We start from the raw sequence: 24,491 nt of genomic DNA on the forward strand, positions 1-24,491 counted from the left end.
GGTGGTAAAATTGTTGCATGATAAGTTATTGGGGTCGACAGTGTGAGGGAGTGAATTTAGAGGGGAGGAGAGGCGAAATAAAGGTGAGAGCATGGTGAGAGATATCCTAGGAATAGGCAGATGGAGTAGGGAGTGGGTGCGGGTGGATCGGGTTGGTATCCTGAAGTTGAAGAAAGAGAGCAGTTCAGGGCAATCAATAGCCGAGTTTAGGGTGTTGTAGAGGAGTTTTAAATCAGCTTTAAGTCAGCAGCTTTGGGGACTAGAAATGGACAAGGAAGACAGAACAGCATTTGAGGACATATTGCGGTAAGGTGGGACTCGGTGTTTGACTATTTTGGCAAAGAAGTGAGAGATGCAATCGAGGGATTTAAGATTAGTTGGGGATAAGGTGGACCAAATGGGGGAGCAATATGATATGATGGGAAGGACAATTGTTGAGAAGTACGAATGGAGTGCAATTGGATCTTTAATTTCTGTGAAGCGGTAAAGAAGGCCTAGTAGGGACAATGCTTTATTTTTTAAAGTCTGTATGTGGTCGTATGTGTAAGTCTGTATGCGTAAGTCTGTATGTGTATTAATTTGGATTTCCAAGGTTGTTAGTGATCCACATCGGAAGAGGTTTGAAAATTTGCTCCTCGCGATTGATTAATCAGTAAATTCTGTAAATTTAAGGTTGCTTTGGCGGCCAAGGGCAGTGGTAAAAAAAATTGATTTATATCTGCAAGCTTATTTGCTCAATGTCGACTCGGAGAATGTCCCCTCAACGTCGAGTGTGTTTAAAGTCTTCAGTTTTCAGGAAAACTATTGCGATGTTTACCACAGAATACATTACCCCACCCGGAATCGACACACACCGCTAACGGAAGGTGGAATATAAATGAAAGGGAAAATAAATAAGCGAGTTAGACAAGTATGTTAACCCTCAACTAGCACTGTTAGGCAAGTACTTGGGAAAGGAATGACGGGAGCAATTAAGACGCTTCCTCCGTTTCGCAGATGACACCGCAGATAATGTGGAGAATCAAGTCGATCTGCCAAGTGTCCTTGAACGAAAGAGATCAAATACGTCAAGGTTGTAACATGAAAACCAATTATAAGTTAGCAAGATCTTGATGCTCCGAAAAGAAAAACTGACACTAAGGTATAAAAAATGGTACGAGGAGAGAAAAATAGAACACAAGCGGAACTTTTCACCGCTTCGCAGGAAACGGTTCATGGGATGAAAAACATTCGACATACATCAGCGAAGAATGGCTCTAGTTTAAAAGGCGTTAGTTTACGATAAAGCGCTCTGAGAATACGGTAACAAATGCAGACGCATTTGAAAAAAATAAACATTCGTGAGAAAAAATTCGCGTGAAGTGAGGTAATCAATGGATTAGATATATGTAGCATCGGAGAAGCAGACCACAGGAGAGGCGAATCATTTGACGCGCAGTGCTAAAGGCGCACGCCGAAGACGAGAAGGTCGGTTAAGATAAGGTAGGTACGCGGGAGGATACAAAAGAGCACAATGAAAAAGGGCACTGTACGAGAAATAATAATCATAAGAACTGGACAGAATCGGACACGATAGATCTTAAAAAACGAATTTTTAGTATATCCAGGATCAAAGGAAAAATGAAGAAATTGAAAGCAAAGTAATAACGAAAATAAAATATTACTAAGAAGGAATATTAAACCACAGGGAAGGCCATGTGGTAAAAAAATAATTAGGTAAGTAACACGAAAGATTTAAATGTGGATCAGAGAGCATAAGCAAGTTGCTTGGCAGCCTAGTTGCTTAAAGGTTGGACTAATGTCCGGAAGGGTGTGTGTTCGAATCCGAGTGACGCCTGGATGTCCTCAGTTTCACCAAAGCAGTGTGATTTTTTGGTTGCCAGATCTTCTTCGGAAACTTCATGTGGTACAGTTAAAGCTCTTCCAATAACTCGGTATATTACTTTCATGGTGCGTAAAGAGATTGACACGAAGTGTGCTCTACCCTCAGCAATCAAACCAGCCTTCCGGTTGATCGCTATGTTTCGGTAAGAAAATTGGCATCGGAGAGTGTAAGGAGAGCTGCAGTGAAATAAATCTCTAGATCAAATATAAATGATGATGTCTTAAAATATACCAGAGCAGCGAAATAATGAAGAAAGTCAGCAAAAGACGATAGCAAAGAATTTTCAAGAGCAAGAAACATGCAATGCCAGCAATTCGAGAGAACTCTGGAAGGATCAATTATCTTGTCTCAATTTCGATTTACTGGGGACGAGCGAGAAAAAGGGAAAGAGTAAACATTTTTGAAATTGGAAAACACAGGCAATGAGAACAAATTTTCAATATAACTGCTACCACCGACTCCTTTAAACTAGCATGCGTAAGGGAAGATATTTTTTTAAATCTCGTGTTTAGATGTTTTTGCGTACATCTCGAGTAATATGAAGGATAAAGTTGAAATTTTAAAGTAATACTTTTAATATTTTTATTAATTAAAAATTATCTTCGAAAACCTACGTGGAGTTTGGGGACAGTAGCGACATTTTGTTTATTGCTGGCAGCGATATAAGATTGTGTCCAATAGGTTATGTAAGGGTGGGATCCAATCTGGCTAAATTTATGACAAATTCCAACTAACTTGTAAATATTGGCAAATGCAACAATCGCAGATTGTGATGTGAAAACTTCTGTTAAATTTAAAATATATTAAATTTACAAAAGACGCTTATCCGATTTCTGCACCGGTTAAATAATGTTTACCTCATGTAGTCGTAATTATCGTGTGCTAGGGAATTCTTATATTATGTGCTCTGTGCGCCAAAACAAAAAAACTAAAATTACGAAATGACTAACACTTTTGAGAATCACAGGTTTCCAAAAGATTTTAGCTAATCTCGGCGGAATGTTTTCCGCAAATATTCTGTGACTTTTTACATAGATAATTCTGGCGCTCAAAATTGCACTCCCATATAATCTGCATCGGTTGTATTAAATTATATAATATACTGAACCCAAATCCAACCGTTCAATTTATTATACGACAGATCATTTATCTTTCGTAGGGAGATAATACCCTATAATTCAATAATATTCCTTTCCGTTGTAATTTCACAGTCCCTATATCATCATGAAGTACCCAACAGAAGCTATCCAATTCGGCCTAAACATTTCAATTAAAGAATTTATTTTGGAATCGAGGTGTCTAGAAATAGATTTTGATTCAACTGGAATACACTTCCAAAATTTCATTTCAAGTTTTTCATATTTTACTTATTTATTTTTACATCCATTCGGTGATTCCGTCTGAATGAATTTTATCACTTGGTCATGATGAGGTTGTATCCGTTCTTCCGTCGATCGTTTGCGGAAGAGGGATTATCCTACATTTGCGGAATTGTAGAATTACTATTTTATTTAAAAAAATTAGATCCTTGTTCATTATAATGCAAAAAATTAAATTATAGAAAATTGTAACTAACCAAAAGTAACAAAAATTTGAAAATTTAGCTGAATACCTATGGTAACAATGGGAGATGTTGGCGGAAGAACGAATGGGTTGTGAAAATGTGTGGACCAGTAATATGCAAGTATGAAAGAACTACGACACATTGAATTGGTCATGTTGACAGAACGAATGAGAATTAAATTGTCAAACAGGAATACGAGAGATGAGTAAATGGGTTCAAAGGGTAGACCGAGAGAAAGACATGCACGAGTGTAGCTGAAGAGAGTCTTAAGACAAAGGCCATTAAAATTCGCAGGAACAGAAAAGCATCGACGAAAATAAATAGAACTTTGGTAGGGTCGAGGGAGAATTATGCAAGGATGAAATAGGAGGAAAGAAATCAGTGAAAGGGAGAGTTTTACGCTAAAATCAGAAACCAGATATTATTCCAAAGTCTAAACTACGGTGTTAAGACTATGTTTTTTTTAATACATTACTCACATTTGTTCCTTGCGTGAACCTTTTTTTAAGAAAAGACTAATTTAATGCTCCGACTGTTTTCTTCAAAATCTAGACATACGGTTCTTACCTAGGGTGACGTGAGCTCACACAAGGCGTCGGCGAAAATAATATAACCGGTTCCCGGCAGTTGGTGCATTCAATAAGGCGTTCAGCAGCGTTCAAAAATGCGTTCTGGCATTGGTGCCAACTATGTGGTTCACTTGAGCATATCGAATATTCCACAGAAAAAACATTAAAATTTTTTTTAATAACCACGCAAGACTTTTAAAAAAATTCGAAATCGCATCCAAACGTTTCAAATCATCCCAACAAACGGGAGCACTTTTTTGAACATATTGCAGAATATTGGAAATATTTGAAGTCTAGTTATTTCCGGAGCTTGATTACAACCCACGGAACCATATTAGTAACTGTATAAGCTATTTTCCCTGCTGAAAGAACAAATGGATTTGGATTTCGCTAAAATATGAAAACGGCCCGCAGATGAACGTTCGCATCGTTCACACGAGCGGGCGCGCGGTGCTCGGAGTGATTTTGACTTCAACAAGAAAGGTAGATACTGCGCGTCAAGCGGTGCACATCTATATCAGCTGCACATATACACAAAAAGTTCGAAATCATTCAAGGGTTAAGTCGACGTACTCCTGTGGGGACACGAAGAGGTCCTACATCTTCATCCCCACTTCAGTAACGTCGGACTTCAGAATGAAAACTTGAAATAAATACTTCACACTGTTGAGTCTGCACGAGGGTTCAGGATAAACGACAAAATCCCGAGACCCTGGTTTACTCACCAAAATCCTTTAGGTCTCCATGTTACCCTCGGAGGCGTAACGTCCCCTTCGACCATGTTGAGGCCGAGAGATATATATGCGCTGAGCGAATTCGATGCATCAACGGCGACCGCCGCATCAACCCCACCGCACTACCGCCTCGACCGAAGTGAAGGCAGCCAAATAAAAGCCCAAGACCTGCAGGTTAAAGTTGCATTGGGGTTGGGGAGGGTCGGTCGGCGTAGGGGAGAGGGGAAAGAGGGGGAAGTACCCCATCCCACCGCCTTCCCCCGTGGCGGGAGGTCGGCCGAGGGGGAAGGGCTGTGGAGGAGGCGTTCGCGCGCGGGAGAGGACGGTTGGCGATTGGCTGGGACCCTCGATGGACAGCAAGGGGGGGAGGATGGGGCCTCAGGGTCGCTCTAGGGATGAGGGAGACGGGGCAATGATCAACGTCGACTACACTACCTCCCGATGTCACCCTAGCCTTGAGTGGTGAATGTGTTACGTAAATCTACGTCTCCGCGCGCCCCGCGGCGAAAATCATATTTTGCGGGCCAAGGGCCAAAACATCTCTCAAGTGATTTCTCCGGAGAAAAGAAATTCGCGAATGCGCAAAGTGAGCCTAAAAATCCCCATTCAAATCTGGGACGAACTCATTTTTTCCCGAGAGGGGAGAGAGATGAACTTCCAGGATAGCGTGAATCTCTCAGCCACAGACTTGTTTGTCGACGAAGTGCATTCTGGGAGGCGTAGACGGGAGTTTCAACCACGCCCCCCACCCTTCTAGCCAGTCCGACGAACGGTTTTCCCCCGGGGAAAATTTCCTCATTTCGACCATGAGCTGCTGATTTTCTCTGAAATGGAGACTGTCGTTGTGGTCCGTCGGAGATTAATTTTATCATCTGAGGAGCATTTAGGCGAAAAAGAACAGACTTCGCCTCGGTGGACGGGGTTCAGATTCATAATATTTTTTTTTAATATTTAGAGTCTCGAGCCCGTAGGTTTCTTTTTGTTTGCCTTATCTTCAGTTGTTTTTGCTTACCGAACATGATCTCGGGAAAGCTCGCCGAAGATGGGATAGGGCGTGGTTGCCAGGTGGAGCGCTCGACTACTGATGGGGAAGTCGTCCTCTATCGAATTACCCACCTATCCCTATCCCTAATGGCGCAAATGATCTCAGCTGTCGGTCCTCCTCTTCCTCCCTCAATAGAAAATGCGTAATACCGGATCTTCCGAGTTACACAGACCACAGAGAGAAAGGAACTACCACTTCCCCATTCGGATGTGTGAATTTCTCTCGTCATATGGCTAGCACAGATTGAGCTTTACCCTTACTCAGCCAACAAATCTTCGGATTGATGGCTGTAGTTTGGATAAAAATTTGACAAAAAGAATTAGTTAAAGTCTAGAGAAAATCCGCCAGATCCGTGAAAAATTTTTATAATAAGAGGACAAATGTGACAGTCCTTTTAAAGGAATGACTCTAGGAGCCACTTGAGATGCGAAGTGAGCAAGTGAGACTTGAGTCTTTTAGCAAGGTTTAGCACAAACGGATTTAACAGTGACACTAAAGGAATTATTATGGCCCCACACTATTTATGTAGATCAGGCCACAAAGATACGATAAGGGAAATAGATTCCAGTACAGATAGATAAAAAATACTCATTCTTTCCCCTAACAATTAGGAATCATAATAGTAAGAAACCGAAGTCATCTTAGAAATATTAAAAATATTTAATTTACAAGTCGGAACAAAATTAAACCTTGCAAACATTGCATATGTGTAGTTTGCGTATTCCGGATATGCAGGCGCGTCACCCGGAGTCGAACCTGGGCCCTCCGGTCAGTAGCCTAGAACTCTACTCGCTGAACCATCGGACTCAATGACATAAGCACATACATTTTGAAACTAATGAAGAAATAAAATCCTTTGAGACATTTTATTTTATTCTAACCCTACAGTTGGCGGTGTATTTCTCCCCTAGATGAAATAAGTACATTGTTAATTCCTGTCACCGAAATGTATTCATTTATTTTCAATTGAGGTGATTGAATTAGTACACAATCATTATTCACATCTATCAATCACGGCTCTCTTAGAGAAATACATATTTGCTGGAACTCTACAGCGGTATTAATCTTGCAGAAAAATGATAATGAACTCAAATTGATAATACACAATTCTATTGTAAGCAAATCGCAATACAAGGTGCGATTTTTAAACAGATCCCCCAGAGTTCACTAAAATATCGAAAAAAAATATCATGGGTAAAAATTAAGCGAACCAATAACATTCGTCTTTTACTTTGTTTCGAGAGACTATAAAAAAAGAGAATTACTTCACGAATGGGTGGATTCATCTGCGTCGTAATACGAGTAGCTGCGGGGGAATAAAGATGGCGGAAGGGCATTTTCCTCGTTCTTGACCACAACGGTTGATGGTCGGAAGTTAGACCTAATTACGAATAAAGAGTTTTCTGCTCATTATTTTAACTGGATTAGTTATAATTCTTACGCTGCCATGGATGCCTCTGTCACGCTCATATATTTTCAGCATAAAATATTTTAAACGTTTTTATAACCAGCCTTCGGAGTGAATATGTCTCTTCCTCTTCCGAAATAGATATGTTGAAACTAATCAAAGAAGATAAAACTGATTTCATTTCTATAGTCATTCAAATAGCCTTGCATATTGATGCAGACAATCACCAGGATTATTTATTGATCTTAATATTTATAATATACATTAAATACGTAAACTCTTTCATGCTCGGAAAAATCTTCTGCATGCTACGGAGTTGCGTTGTGAGATTAACGAGATTTCATTGGTCGTCTAGAATAATTTTACGAGAATTTTACCATTATACTTTTTGGGTTGTCTTTACTCCCTTCCGACCTGTTAAGAGGGTTCTCTTCAGCAAGAAACAAGCTTGGTTCGAGAGAAAAATATGGAAAAATAACTTTTCTCCAATTGAGACTTTCCCCAATGGATTCAAATATCTGTCATTCAATCATCTATCTCTTCCTGGCTGCAAATTATTTTCAGAGGTTGATGGCTCTTAACTTTAAAAACGTTATTGATTTAGCACCAATGATTAAAATCCTGGCTCCACCCCACGTGTACCCACTTCGGTAGTCAAACCCGGGTCCTCAGGCATGGGCGAGCCGGCCACTACAGAATTCTTTCTGCGATGCGGCTTCGGGATTCATTCACAGTTGGTTGCGCGTCGAACCTTCTCAGTGACTACTTAGATTTTCTTTTGACGCCATCAAGCGTTTCCTCCTATGAGAAATAGGGAACGCGAGAAGTAGGTCCCCTCGATGTCAAACTTTTATAAGATTTCAAAGGTCGAGGGCGAGTGTGGAAAATCAAGAGAGAAGGAGAGAGAGATCTCCACAACAAAAACGGGACGCCAATAAGAAAAGAATACTTTGTCATTCATGGTGCGCACGTGAATTCACGACAAGTGCTGCCTTAATCTGGAACGCAAAATGATAATGCCACCTTATAGGTCCGTGGTGGTGTCCTGCGCCAATGCCTTCCTTTCCGCGGGAAATTGACACTTGCCATTTTTAATACGTGTGACAGATTAGTGAAAATTTTATTACAAATAAAAAAATACAGCTTTGTTAATTCCACTTGATGTGTGAAAATTTTATTAATATATACAGCATGCTAGTTGTACGACGGAGTTCAAGAGAAATCTATCGTAGAGTAGGATGTTTGGTTGTGTTTTGTTGGGAGGTTCAAGAGAATTATTTGGTAGCTTGTGTCCATCCAAAACCTACCTTAACTGGTAGATGACCAATAATAATAATGATTAGTTGTACGACATACACCTTACCGTATTGAACGGGCAAAAAATCATACCGCTTATAAATTATATTTTGTTTGCTTAATATTTTTCAATCTTTTTTTCTTGTCTCCAACGTTACTCAATGGAGTTTGCATAACATATTGAAATTAAATGAAATTATTGACTTTGTAATGCCAGACACTTTATTTAAAAACACGATCCAGGTTACGACGTTGAACGTCATAATTAGGTCAATAATATTTAATTTAATCATATTCAATAAATTACAGGCTTATTTAACTACTTGAAAATAAATGTTTCGTTTTGTGAATAGATGGTCATGGAAGTACATACATATTCATAATTTATTACCCGATATATTTACAACACCCTATTATTATTCTTTCAAATCGTAGCAGCACTTTTAAAGATCATCTCTTTAAGTCTAATTTTCAATTTGGAATGTGGAAGAAAATCATTAGTTTAGTTTTGACTTAGTTCAAGGAAACGGAAACTTGTGATACCGGGTGAAGATGTTATAATATCTAAATGTATAAACTGGAGTTATTTTTCAACTCTGTGAGAAATCCTTAAACCGCGACCAATATTCCTCAAAATATGTTATTATGCGATAGGAGTAGTACATACATTATCGTAAATTGGGGTTAACGTGGGGTTGGAGTCTTCAATGAAAGCCTAATTACGAGAAGAACACATTCTATTTTTTTTGCAAGTTGGCCTATTTTTTGTATTTTGTCGTATTTTATTTATTTAACAAAACCAGAATTTTATAGGGTCTAAAACTCTCATTTACCAAACAGCAGTTTCAACATATTTTTAAAAAGTAATAAGAAAGCATTTAAAAATTGAGATGGATATCAATTTCATTATTTTTTCAAATATCTGATACTTAAATTTAATAAAAGAAAAATTATCCTTTTTGTTAGCACCCATGTTTAGCTATGCTGGCCATTTTATAATTGTCCTATATGTACCTTTACCTAACAACTGTATTTAATAGGCATAATTAACGGACGTAGATTTTACGGAATGAATGTCACCACTCCGGAACGAACTTAGAGAAGTGGCGGTCAACATTTACAATTTGTGAGTGGCGTCAATCGTCCCTGTGTCGTCACATTTGCAAAATGTCTTCCCTCCGTCTTCGATCAAAACCCCTTTGAGCATTCTTATCGTAGGAGGAAGAGTGTAATGTCGTCGTACGAATTCATGACCTCGCTCACGACTAATACTGAAGGGATCATGAAGGTACCGCAGGTATCTCGAGCCTGAGTGCTTTCAAAGTACAAATATCAAGATGGAGTAAACTTTTTCCTCCCACCCGTCACGCTTGCTTCTTCATTCTCTCGGGAGATGACGCCTTGTGCGTATCCTCGAAGCGTGCATCCACGACCGGTTTCCGAGGACTTCCGATTAACCACCCGGGTCCATGCGTGACGCCCACGTCAGTCAGAACTCACCGAACGATCACTGGGGTTGAAAGATTTTTCAGTCGCAGTTATTTAGGTGGTGTGCGGAGAGTTTCGTGAGGAGTGGGTCAATGTCAACGACAGATTTCCCTCGAGTGACCGTCCTCGCTCGGATTCCGACCTTATCGGAAGTAATTGTTTTTAATGAATCCGCTGATGACCTGCGCGATCCAATGTCACCGGAGGTCAGTACTGTAAAAAGAAAGTCCACAGTAATCAACTGGAAGATTGGTTCAATAAACGAAGTTAGAATTTACCCTGCACTAAGTCCGACAATATGTGAAATTCACAAATACAAGGTCTGTCCCAAAAGTAGTTGGACTGAGTCGATCAAAAAATATTTATTGCCAGAATCGAAAAATTCACTCAAGAGTCTTCGAAGTGCTTCCCTTGTGCGCCCATGCGCCGCTGCCAGCGGGTTTTCCACGCCTCGTGCGCCTTCTGGACGGCGGTGCCCGGAATACTGCTAAGCTCCATTGTCACGGCCTGTTGTAACACTTCCACCGAGCCCTGGTGACGTCTTTCCAGCACGGATTTGAGGCGGGGGAAGAGTTATAAGTCAGATGGGGCATTGTATAAAAATTTGGATGTACGCTCACACGGTCCAGAAGCTCTTGGCAGATCCGCGAGCGAGTTTCCTTTTGTTCGTCTGAGAGCACTCGCGGCAGCAACTTCGAGCACATCTTTCTCATACCTATGTTTTCGGTCGCATGTCGATGTACATCACTTTTAGGGATGCCAAGTTCATCAGAAACCATGCGAACACTTAAACTGCGCTCCCCGTCCAACAGGCCTTCACTGTTGCAAAAATTTCTTCACTTTTTGAGGTCGAAGGGCTTCCTGAACGTTCGGCGTCTTCAACATCTTCTCTACCCTCCCGAAACAATTTGGGCCACTCAAAAACACCCGATCCACCCATGACGTTATCACCTTAAGCGGCCTTAAGCCTCCTGAGGGTCTCTTTTCCGGTTTTCCCCAGATGCACGCAAAATTTGATGGCGTAGCGCTGTTCCAATAACCGGTTCATGACAGCGCGTTACGAGATCCCAAAAAATAATAAGAATAAATTGGGGGAAAACTTTATTACAGATCGAAGTACAAATCACTAAAACTCTTCAAAATAGTACCCTTGTGAATAAACACACCGATGTCAGCGCCTCTGCCACGCTTCTGGTAAGCTTCCTGGACGGCGTCGACGGGAATTTCGTGCAGGCACCTTTTCACGGCCTCTTTGACATAATCCGGTCGTCCAAAACGAAACTCAAAGGGGTTGCACTTTGATCGTACTCAAGGGCCCATATCTCGTCACCAGTAACACCTATTCCAAAAAAATTTGGTTCAATTTCACAGTGGTCCAAGGCAAGATTGTCACACAAGCAGTCTTCCGGCATCATCTTGGGCACCAATCTTGGCACACCTTTCTCATGGCAAAATCTTCTGTAAGAATGCAATGCAATGTGGTTTTCTAAATAATGTACTCTGCTAACATCCTGATATTTGAAGTTTAATCAGAATTGAGTTAGTGTCTCCCTTTTTGCACATTTTCATCATACTGTGTTGTTGATGGATACCCCGGGGCATTCCTTATCGTCGACTTCCTCGTCACCTTCCCAGAACATCCTGTGCAAGCAGGAAACTATCATTTGGGACATTTCTCCATCTCCATAAGCATCCTTCACCATGAATTTGTGGCGTGACCCTCGATCAGGGGTTCAGTCCAGCAGGGATCCACAGACTGTAATGGCCTGCATATAACTGACACAGGTTGTGTTGCTTTCCCAAGACCTCTTACCATTTTTCCCGCCACAAATTGTCCCAATCCAGTAGTCCACTTCTCCAGGAAAAAATCGTTTTACTTAATTTTTGGAACAGACCCGGTATATGATATAATTTTGGGTAATAATACAACTTATCCATCTCTTATCTCCCATCAAAACGAAAATGAAAATTGATCGTAAAAATAGTATTGATCCAGTCCAGGGCTATTGACTACATCTCTCACTATAGGGTTCTCAACTACCTGACATCAATTAATGGATACTATCTCAATACTGATACAATAGGGTAATGATACCATAACATTAGGAATATATGGTAGACAAAAACCAAATTCTTCGTATAGCATACTTAGCTTCAAGATTTATAATCTGATTGTATTTGAACCTGTAAGCAAAGGCAGCCTGAAATATAGGTACCTATAATACAGCATCTTTAACTTCCTAGCAGGTCAGAATCATGTCTCAATATAGGAAAATTGGTAATTAATCCCTGAAAAAATAAAAATTCTGGAAAAAACCATTTCAACCTCCAAAATTCACCACAGAACTTAGGTTGCAGAAAATCCAAGCCAAATATATGAACATCTCAGTGTGAAAGTAAACCATCTAAATGTATATCATTTTTGTGAGAAATTTTGTGCATGTATTTGCAGATGTGAAGTAAACATAGCAGCTTCAGGCTTAACTTTGTAGAATTCCTTCATGATGAGAGTAGAAAAAGAAACTTTGCACTTCCACATAAAGATTTAATACTTCACACGACCATGGTTTCGATTCTGCACATCATCATCAGTTGACATACGGATCACAAACTTCCACAAATTTGAGGCAGAAACCTTCCAATACATACCCTCCCCCTTCCCTAGCCCACTAAGAGGTTGCTGTACCAGTAATTAACGTACCCCCTCTCCCTTACTCCCCCTACCTTCCTCCCCTCTTGGAGCCAGGCTATATAAGTTGAAAAAGTTTTCATGTTATTCACCTGATGATGATGCACAGCATTGAAACCATGGTCATGTGAAGTATTAAATCTTTATGTGGAAGTGCAAAGTTTCTTTTTCTACCCTCATCAGATGTGAAGTAATAAGTTGAACGTTAAATGTTAGTTTAAAAGTTATTTTGTTGTCAGTCTCAACCAAACTAATTCATTTAATTTAACTGACTTTTTTAACTTAATGCATTTGTTTTATTTTAAAAACTTAGTATAAAAATTTAGACCGCAGAAGCTCCTTCATCAGGCAGAAAGGAATTAAGTAATTACTCTTAAGAGTACATTTAGTTTTGCATAATTGTGACGAAAAAGGAGAGTGAATGAGAGGACTTCAACTACAAGATGACATGTCTAAATTATTGAGAAAAATATTGACTTCATCTTTCTTAGCCCTTCTTAAATATACAACTTTTTACTACCTGTGTATATTATGTTCTTAAGTACAAAATGGCAAAACTGTATCATCGCTGATTTGAGTAATAGCTTTCTGGCAGAAAAAGAAATATGCAATGTTTACTTTTCATTATTTTTCCTTTGCAAAATTATCCTACCCAAAGCCTCTGAACTTTAATATTTTGCAAAGGCTAAAAAAGATTTCACTGCCTGCAGCTTGTAAATTTCAGGAACTTATTATGGAATGCGATCAAGTAAAAATCTTTCATTTAAATCTTGGATTGGGTAATATGCCCATAACTGGTTGAAAAATCAGAATACTGGCAGCTAATTAGTGGAATTTACAAATTTTAAATTAACATATACTTTTCATTGCCACTAGTTTATGGTGGATATGGAAGATCTTGAGACAATTTCACCTAATGAAGCACTCAATCTTCACCAAAAAAATTAGAAAAATATTAGCTCTCTTTGATCAAAAAGATTAATAACTTAAGATCAATTAAAAGGGAACCAAAGATAGGAAATTTTCTACTGAAGATCAGAGGGATGAAAAATATATTCATAAATTTTTTAGAGGTTTCAATGGTAGTTTCGATAAAGATAGCTGAAACAAAATGAGGAAAAATGAATACAAAGATTATATCTGCCCCTAAATAAATATTACTCCTCTGTTACTATAACCAATAAATCAAAGAAACCCATCCTTGCAGAAAGCTGTTAACAGTGAGCACTTATTGTCAACTTCTGCCATCTCCCTGGGCAGCCACCAGATCCAAATGATAGGTACCAGACATGATCCTTATTGGTAATGGTTATACGGTGAAATATCATGAACAGCAAAATCTAACATAAGCATGTCATAAACTGTGTATGGATTAAAAGTTATGGATATTGTAACAATACTAGCACAATATGAAGTGTATAAGGTTACACAATGGAAGTGTTAAAAAGAATGCAAGAATAAGTAATAATTTTTATTTCACATTCAAACAGAAGATATTATATTTTACAGTCGAGCCAAGGTAACCACATACATATGTACTTACCTAGATTCAATAATGTGTATATAAGTGATTTGGTAATATAAAGAAAAATATAGATATTTATACACAATTCAGCATGGACATTCATAATATGTAATACTCTTTGGGTCAATAATAAAATGTGTCAGCAAAACATATTCTATCATCGCTTGAAAATAAAAATAATCCAAGGCATCGTCAAAATGGTACCTACATGTATTGACAGTAGCATCATCACATTAATTTTGGCTCTTTATTGGGGAGAACTCAAATTCTAAGAGAAAAAAATTAGAATTTTTATACGGATGTACGCTATTATGATGATTATGGATGAAAATATATCCCAGGGTTATTGTTATTTTCATTTTGCCAAAAGGATATCAGTTAATGCGCTGAAAGTATAAATACCAGATACTAAAGAGTCAAATCACTAAACTTATCACATTGACATAAAAAATCATAAATACTTTCATACTCAATGCTTTTAATATGTATTCCTACAAGTGATGTATACCTGTTGAGATTATATAACAGGATTAACCTGATTTAAACTGTCTGATAACAGATCTGTACAACAATTTTTTTACTATGCTTTATCTTCAATGCATGACCAATGGTAAATTTTCTGGCCAAAGATCAATTAAGCAATGTTTTTAAATTATATGTCACACCACATAAGCATCTGCTGATAAGATGGAATGCACTTAAAAATGAACTTCACTTCCACATATTTTTGAAGAAGATATGAATTAGTATGAGTTTTAAGTACACAATGATGAATACTTGGTGAAATTCTCCATTGAATTTTCATGAAAGCTTATATTTTTACTCCTTATATGAAATCATTAGCAGATTTACAATAAATTTTCATGAAAGTGACTGCATACATTTGGATAAACATGAATAATTTGCTGTAAATAAATGCAAATGGTTTTGAAAATTCAACTATTGTACCCTATAATGTGAGGACTAACTTTCTGTAAATGTAAGTACCTATATTGACATCTTTGGTTTGTTTCACCTTCTTAAAAATAATACAGGCCAATCAATGACCTAACAGTCTTTTTCCTTCTAACTTTTTTTAAGTCACTTTGTACAAGTAAAAGTATCCACAGCATTAAAACCTCAGTTAACTGAATGAAAGATATGTAAATGTTTAACTTTTTGGTAAACATTGTGGGATCCGTCTGTATCACTATCGGCAGCTCCTCCTCAGCACTACACTCCACAAAGGGATTCACTAAACTCTCACTCAATATGAGTCATCCTCAAACCTACTGAGGTCAATCTGAGGCCCAGGAGGTCTCCACCTCCTATTGCCTCTGTTTGGTACTAGGCACATCTCACTGTCACCGGTCCCAGAACCAAGGGTGATCCCAGAAGACGCAGATGCCAGGAGAGGACCCAAATCTGCACGAAGTCTAGAAAAGGTGGGACGCAATGTCGAATCACGGTGCCAGCATCGAGCAGCCACCCGAAATATTTCCGGTCTCACATGCGATGGTCTCTCAAGCCTACGACCATCCCTGACCCTTCTCATCACATCACGAGCACCAATCCCTGGATATGGAGTTGATCCTGAAAATAAAAATACAAAATTATTGTGTGCTTGGCATGGCATTCCCAAGTTTCAAGGGTGTAGAGTTCCTCTAGATATAAAGGTCAATCAGCAAGTTCAAAGTAGAGAATAACAGATAATTGGTAGTCAAAATATTACCTCGAATGGGTGGGCTATTATAATAAATCATAAACATAAATATTTGCACATTATAAGTATATATTATGCCTTAGAGAGAACAAAAGGGCCTATATATAAGACACATTATTATTATTAAGGGTATTCTACTAGTTGAGGTAGGCTTTGGATGGACACAGCCTATACAACTGTACAAAAATGCATTTACTTGTCTCATCTAACGCAAACATAACACAACCTGACATTTGACACTATAGTAAATCCCTCTTCAAGTCCGCATACTTTCTTCCTCCATTCATTCTGTCCAACATGCCTATTCTATTCCTATCCCATTCCTTGTTTGCTAAACATTCTCCCATCCATTCCATCCACCTTCAACATCCTGTCGCCAATCAAAATGCTTTGCATACATTTTTTCTATCTCCTTGGGATTTCCACCAGCAATCTCCTCTCCTACCCTACCATACCTAGCATTCCTCATTTATTTTATTTTCTGTACACTTCACCTTTTCCATCCTTCTCCCCACCCACATTTTGAAAGCCACCAAACTATGCCTATCATCTTACTTCAGTGACCATGTTTCCACACCATGCAAAACCATGCTCCATGTCAAAGTTTTTATGAGTTGTTTCTTAATGTCCTTGCTCAACATTCCTGCCAACAATTCCCTCTTCCTCTAGAAATCTTCTTTGACAAACAAAATTCCTCTTCTGATATCCTTGCTACATTGACCATCTCAGTCCAAAACATTTCCGAGATACATAAACTGTTTCACCTACTCAAGTTAATGAGCTTCTATTTTAATATTTAACTTAGCTTTCCTCTGCTTTGAAACTCTCATACCTTATTGATGGATAATTTAGAGAGAACTAAGAAAGCACTTTTTTTTGAAAGAATGAGAAAGGAATGAAAAAACCTCAACTGCTGGAAAATATACCACATCCACTAAAAAAAGATCACAAACCCTTATCTGTAGTTAGGCACAAGCTTGACTTTTGATAAATATGCAGTATTAGACTTCCTTTTTCAAAACCATGAGATCTTGTAATACCACAAAAATTTTTCACATGATAGCCAATGTTGTAAATATATTTTTCATTACTTGTTATCACCATCAGTCAACTATTTAACAAAATTATGTAAAACCTATAAATTGTTCGAGATTGATTGTTCTTATGGAATCATAAAAAAGTCTAATTGGAGTTTTTTCTGCAATTTTGGACATTAAAAGGAACATGGATATGTGAGCATACGTGATTTTGGAAGCGAAAAGAGAATCTTTCAAATTCTGTTTTTAAAAGATGAGTATTTATTTATATAACAACCATCCAAATCAGCCAAGTAGACTTATAAACTGCATTAGAAATTAAACAAAAAATAAAAACTTATCCCTAGTAATTAAACATGGAATGAACATACTAATAATTGAACTAAAATTTTAAAAAGGTAGAATTCTACTTGAATAGCTTCACAGCAAGAATTAAGGACAAATAACAGAAGTTCATCATTGTGCACTACAGTGCATGTTGCACTATAATTATGGGGCTAGTTCACCGTTAAAGGATATGTTTGCTGTTTAAGATAGAATTAGTGAGGAGATGTCTATTTCAGAAGAAAGAGGGATAAGGGAATTGAAGGTGTATAGCGAGTGATATGTAAAGAATCTCTGGATCATGGAAAGATGACAATTGGGCAGATGGAATAATATCAGACTTTGGGTTTTGCAAGAGAGACATAGAAAGAAAATTTTGGGGAGGTGTTCATTTGGCCAGTAACAGACATTTATAATTCTATTGAAAAATTTCCGGCCAGAGACAGTATGATGCCACTGTAAAAATACAATACCAGTTCAATTCAGTGAGTAAATTGCTATTAAAGAGATTCTGGAGGAAGAGGACATGATGTCACACCATGAACAAGGGTAATTTTAGTTTAGGACCCTTTAATCATTGATGGAAATTATTAATCATGGAATGGAGCTGCTTTGACCTAAAAAATTGCAAATCTCAAGAATGGGGAATATACTCTAGGCCCATAAGTGTGTTATCTACCAATGGGTGTCAACTAACACAAAGTTATGCATGGTAATTGCTGACACCAAAACAATATATAAAATAAGCAGATGACCATCAGAAAATATTCCCTGCATATGGATTCTGCAAATGGCATGTTTAAGATTTTTAGGTGGTGGGACATGATGTGGACCAAATGGGGGAATCATAATCCAGTAGAGGAAGAATTCAACTGGAAAAAGTTGACTAGAGGGTCAAAAAATAGGTGGTTTCAGTTTACTCTAAGGACTTTGAGAGGGTTGATTTTGGAGGAAACATCATTTTATGTACGGAGAAAAGCTGAGATTAGAATCAAAAAGTATGCCAGGATCATTATAAGATGAAATTCTTGAAACTGGCAGTTCAGAGAAAGAAAATGAGACATAAATGACAAAGGCACACAAAGGAAGCATAAGTGTCTTCAATTTCATATGATTCATTTTGAGCTTTCAAGTAGAGCTCCACTCAGAGATAGACTGATGGGCACTATGGAGTGTTATACTGCCAGGACAGTTGTAACCCCTGAAAATTGTTCAGTTTTTCAGCAGAGAGAAGCATGTGCGTGCGGTGGTGGTAAGTACAGAGACAAGAAGAGGAGTAAGGACACTTCCTTGAGGACAACTGAAGCAACACTTAAAGAGGGATATGTAATAATGTCTATTACTGCTTCCTCAAATCAGTGAGAAGGAAAGCGAGTGAGCACAAGAAGCAGAGGGCCAGGTAAATTGCAGTGATTTTTAATCTTGTGAGAGAAAAGAGCATAAAGAGCATGTCTGAAGAACTGCAGGAGATGCTGCAACAGTAGTTTTAACAGAGTCCTCCACTAATGTGCATAAAAACATATAACTTAAACCTTGTTGACTGTGGCACAATGCACATGAATGCAATTACTAGTGACATTCTATGTGCGGCATTTTGTCATAACTTCTTAGTCCTTTAAAACCCCTAGAAATTTACTGAGTAAGAAGATTCCTCAGTAGCTTAATTGGCTTCATACTAGGCTGAATATTGAGGGATCTGGGCTCAAATCCCTATCAAGGAGAATGATTTTTACACCTTGAAAATGATGCAATTTGAATAGAGCAAGTTCTACAGTGTCAAGGATTAAGAGAAATCGATGTAGTAGACATGGAGTTAGAATGAGAACTCAAAGATATAAGTCATGTGGTTATGAATGACAGAGATTATTGCTAATACAAGATCTGCCTGAAAGGACCCATCACAGTGAAACAGATATGGGAGGATAAATAATAGAAGATGGTTATGAATGACTATTATGAGTAGCTTAATCATGAAATTTCATAATTATTACTCACTGCTTGTCCATTTACCCGAAGTCAGTCATACAATGTTCATTAAGAAGTGCCTGATTATCCCACTTTATAGAACCATTTTACCATCTTTAATTACACATATATGGATTTGCATAATATCATACCATATTTTTATAGTTTTCATAATTTTTGGACAAGCAGCAGATATAATTTGTCTAACAAATTGACAGCCTCTCCTTAAGTGTTTCTCAAACATTGTAGCCTAATAATTTACTGAAAAAGATGATTTTTCAAATGTTTATTTGAATTAAATGATAGATTGCTCATATGTACATATACATGAAGATATACAATTCAGAAGATAGCTACTGTATGACGTTTATTTTTTCAGATTTCTTTGATAAAATTTTCTTTAACCATCTTAGCAGTGTCACTTAAGTTTCTATTCACTTACCTAATGTAATTATTTCCCAGAGGAGGACACCAAAACTCCAAACATCAGATTTGTGGGTGAAAATGCCTCGAAAAAGTGATTCTGGTGCCATCCACCTCACTGGCAGAGCTCCTTGCTGCAAAGTGAAACATTAATTAAGAATTTTAGATTATTTTTAGCATAAAAGAATAGCTAACCATAAAATTTATGCTTTACATCTATAAATTAAATGAATAACACAATGTTTATTTCCACTGGTCTTGATTTTAATACAGCTAGTTTCAATGCTTAGGCAAAACTAATTGTACAAAAATGAAGACCAGTGGAAATATACATTGCCTTCTTCATTTAATAAACATGAACTTTCACAAAGGTGAGCCTGAAACAATTGAATATTTTAAATCTGTAGAGTAAGTGATTAATCAGAGTTACACGATTAAAACTAAATCAGTATTTGGCTTGGAAATATATTGTAATGTTTAGGTAAAATATCACAGGTGTGCAACAAGGATGTAAACTATTTAATGACATGAATAACTGTAAGGATATCTCCAATTTTGTTCCTCATGTATTAAAACTGTGGCAGAATACATCATCTTGAAACTGGGGTGCAAATGTGGGCATAAAAAAACACAATTTTACAATTCATTAAACTTTTATCTTGACTTTTATTACTGAATGAGCAGGAAAGATGTTAGGATATTTTTGTGCATGACATAAACATACTCAATGATTATTCGAAAACACTGAAACTTGGCTGAAAGTAGTGGCAAAGAAGATCAGCAGAGGAACTAAAGAGCCAGAATAGGGGTATGCAAAGTAATGATGATGTTAAAGATGGAGGATGGACCAGATCAATCCATTAGTTGTCCAATTTTACATGGCATCAAGTAATCACTGGGAGGGATAATTATGAGCATTTCAAATAAATAAATATTTAGAAACATACCTAGAAGGAAGGTTGGAATGCAATAGTAATCAAAAGGAGAGATGTAAGGGAGGTAGGAGAAAACGGTTTAGAGATTGGGAATGATCACAGAGAGAGCGCAATTTAGTTTTGCAAGGGAAAGAGTTGAATAATCACTACCACCTGGTTCAAAAAACATCACTGGCATAGGTACACATAAAAAAATCTCTAATGCGAACATTAAGTTTAGTTAACTTAATATCATGATTATACATATATTTGGGGACCATATGTTCAACTCATACTGTTTCCAGGGGGGATGCAGAAATAGGATTAACATTTGGAGGTTATGAAATACAATTTACATTCATGTGGATTGCTTGAAATGGGTAGGAGATCATGAATATGAAACATTGAAGCATTAGGAAAATAGGCATTTTACACATTAAGAGAATTAAGAAGGCACAGATCATGACATAGAGGTTTAGGAGATTGAAGAGAGAAGGAAACGGAAGATCATTAACATGGACATGGGGAGAAGAATGGGCAGTTTAAAGAGATGAAGAAATTTCAAATATACAAAATGTAGAAGAGCTAACTTCGATGGAGATTGCCAGATAATAGCAAAGGAAAAACTACCCTGGCCATAAGAAAGTACTGCCTGAAATATTAGAATTTTTCCAGCAATAGTGGAAAAATTATGTTATCCAAATAGTATTATCTTCCATTTTCCATCATATCGTGTCTGATTTTTCACAAATAGTACAAGACAAGATTGAAAAGTTAATAATGAAGCCAAAATCAATTCAGGAAAAATAAAAAAGAGTACAGAGAAAAACTTCATTTCAAAAAGATTAGGCCAGCCAGCTTAGCACTGGAAAGAAAATCCAGCACAGATGAGGATAACTTGGGTCCTGAATTAAAAGAGAGGGAAACTGACAAAGCACTATTGAAAATAAATTCAAATAAGGCTGGAGGAGTAGATAATACCCCAACAGAATTACTGAAGTGTTCGGGAAATGTGGAAGGGGATGTTTTCGGGCTAATACATAGTAATGCAGGTAATAACAGCAATACCTGTTACATAGATTCCACAGCAAAGTGGTATTGTCTGAAGTCTTAGAACCTTAATTCTAACCTAGTTTAATGTCACATGCAGGAAAATTTGTACTGAGAATCATTAAAAGAATAACATATAATAATGCCAATGCTATCTAGATGAATTGCACTAGTTTGGGTTAAGAATGGGAAGAGGAGTATATTACACCACTAAGGTAATGAGAAAATCAATAGAGAGGAAAATAATGACAGGTAATGACTAGGAACAATTCGATTTACAACCAAACAGTTGGATTGGATGCTGTGGGTGTTACAGGAAAATGAGCCGACCATTGTACTCTGAATGTGTGAATTTCACATACTATCCACAGCGTTCAATTCAAGGCTAGGCCCAATCCTCACCTGTTAAAGCCAACTACTGAGTAGTTTATTGTGGTGGTTTGAGATAATGATTATGAATAATATCATTCATTTTTAAAGTTATCTGAGGATGGATAGACACATGCAAATTTGTTCAAGCTGTCCTCACAAATGTGTACATAATACTTTTTTGGTGCTTGGTCTCATCCTTGCTCTTTGGTGGTTTCTTTGCTTTGGGATGATGAATGTATCAGAAAATAATGTTTTTGTGGAAAGAAGAGGGCCTTGTGTAATAAGAGGCTATGAAATTTTTCGCTTGTTTACTCTCGACAAAGGAGCATTGTACTATTGATAGCAAAAAGCTGCCTGCTGAAAACATGAAAATATATACACTAGATAAATGAAACATAATTGATTAAGGCTTGTATTTTGGTTGAAAAATGAAACATATTTGGAATTCGGTTTGTTAATACTTCACAAGCAGCAATCCATTTATAAAAGGTAACTTTAGGATTTATTCTTTTAGACAAATTAAATGGAATTAATTTCATTGGAAGTGAAATATTATGTTGTGATGCAATTCACCCAGTGGCATTGTTAGTTTTTAGGTTTTCTAACGTAAGGCATGATTTTTAATTGAGTTACTACTTGCAAAAAGACCCTAAAACTTCAAAAACATTCTTCTTCAATAAGTTCTACTTCCAAAGCTAAATACTTAGGATTGTGATGTACCTGAAAAGTTTAACAACTCCTATACTTTATATATTTATATATTTTGAATTCCAAAAACAGCAATTCAACCTTTATATCAGACTTTGAACATTAATATAACAATTTGACAATTACATACACCCAAGCCATAGGTGGAGGAAAAACCACTTAGGTGGGAATGAAACCCGCAACCTCTGGATTGGAAGAAGATGAGGACATTACCCTGCTGCCACAGCTTTGTGGTACCATATGTTCATTTGAAAGGCAGATCACCTCAAATATATTTTTAACTAAGATATTTCCTGAGTACTATAGCTGCAATTATTTTTGCAGGCAATCTATACCTGCATTTTATTAATGTATCAAAATGGATTATGTTTCAACTCTGCTCTATTTATAATGATAAATTATTAAATTAAAGCAACAAGTAACTGCAAAACATTGAATGTTGATCATAAAAAATAAACAGCTACACTCTCCAGATGGACAACACAATATGCAATTTAGGTTATCGAGGTAATTCATTATTCTTTGAGCTACAAAAATACCTCACCTTTTGCCTTTCCTCATAAACTTGTCCCCCTGTTTCTCTTACAGAGCGCGACATTCCAAAGTCAGCAATTTTACAGGTTTTGTTATGATCAACTAAAATATTTCTAGCTGCCAAATCTCTGTGAACAACCTGAAAATAACATTTCTTTTAGTGTCAAGTAAAATTAAAATATCTATGACTAAAACTTAAAATAGTCATTTAAGTACATATTATTATAATGAATACCAATTTATGTATTTTTGAAAGTAAAACATACCAACTAATAAAATTCCAATAATGGTTATCACTACTTACTCCTTTGGATACTAAGTACTCCATTCCTTTCACTACACAATAAGCAAACACTATGAGGTCCCTAGATGTTAAGATCTCAGGGTCATCAGATACATTGCAATACTGACGTTTACTTCTATGATCTCGTAAATATGTGAGAAGCTTTCCAAACATGACATATTCCATAATCAGGAGAGGTGGTTCTGTGAAATAAAAAGATTAATGAAAATTTGTGCACCAAGCAGAACAGATTTAATAAAGTATCTTTACAGCAGAACTTTTCAGATTCTTACAATGAATAAATAGGAAAGAGCAAAAGGAGCATGAAGTTTGAAACAGGTCTTTCAATAAAATCTAATGAATATATTTATGCCAACTAGTCATCAAGTAAATATGGTTAAGTTAACCTGACATCGACTCGATATAATCAACTAAACCTATTTTATTTGATACTTTAGTTTTGCTATTCAATTATTAAATTAAATTTATATGTGATTATAAATTGATTGGAAAAGGATCATCCATTACGACCATTTAGTTCTTTTATACCATTTGGAAAACGTTTTTGCTATGAGCAATCATTAGTAAATCACCTGTGGTGGTACAGCATCCGAGTAGAGTGACCACATTTGGATGAGGAGGGGATAGCAACTGCATAATGCCCAGTTCAGCCATGAATTCCTCCCTCCTCTTTCTCCGGCATTGCTCCATCATAGTCATGGCTTCTCCTGGCCTCCTAGAAGAGGTTAACACTGATGGCTGGGCCAAAGTACACTGCTGTGCCAGTGGATCTTCACCAACAGTCACCTCCTCATCCCCATCATCACCTTCCTTTGCTTTGACCAGTTTCACTGCCACTAAACGAGTTGAACCCTCGCCATCACAAATACCATCAGCTTCCGCTTTCCACACCTGGGCAAACCAATAAATATTTCAAGTTTAATTAGACAATGAGCAGAGAAATTTTTAAAGACGA

At 37.3% G+C, this 24,491-nt stretch overlaps 2 protein-coding genes across 2 annotated transcripts in view; both read right to left on the minus strand.

Annotated features, from left to right (window-relative positions):
* mah (solute carrier family member mahogany) overlaps positions 1-4,886 on the minus strand; it is a 68,216-nt gene extending 63,330 nt beyond the window's left edge. The window contains exon 1 of the mRNA XM_071594862.1: positions 4,744-4,886. Coding sequence (XP_071450963.1) covers positions 4,744-4,799 — 56 coding nt within the window. The 5' untranslated portion in view covers positions 4,800-4,886. The remainder of the gene's footprint in view (positions 1-4,743) is intronic.
* A 9,305-nt stretch (positions 4,887-14,191) lies between these two features.
* The window catches only part of LOC139696560 (uncharacterized), a 183,742-nt gene continuing 173,442 nt past the window's right edge, over positions 14,192-24,491 (minus strand). The window contains exons 6-10 of the mRNA XM_071595364.1: positions 24,109-24,427; positions 23,537-23,718; positions 23,243-23,371; positions 19,674-19,788; positions 14,192-15,775 (exon numbers count right to left, since the gene is read on the minus strand). Coding sequence (XP_071451465.1) covers positions 15,450-15,775; positions 19,674-19,788; positions 23,243-23,371; positions 23,537-23,718; positions 24,109-24,427 — 1,071 coding nt within the window. The 3' untranslated portion in view covers positions 14,192-15,449. The remainder of the gene's footprint in view (positions 15,776-19,673; positions 19,789-23,242; positions 23,372-23,536; positions 23,719-24,108; positions 24,428-24,491) is intronic.

The sequence above is a fragment of the Hetaerina americana genome, unplaced genomic scaffold, assembly GCF_022747635.1.
Source record: "Hetaerina americana unplaced genomic scaffold, ioHetAmer1.1.p SCAF_7, whole genome shotgun sequence".
Taxonomy (NCBI): Eukaryota; Metazoa; Arthropoda; class Insecta; order Odonata; family Calopterygidae; genus Hetaerina; species Hetaerina americana.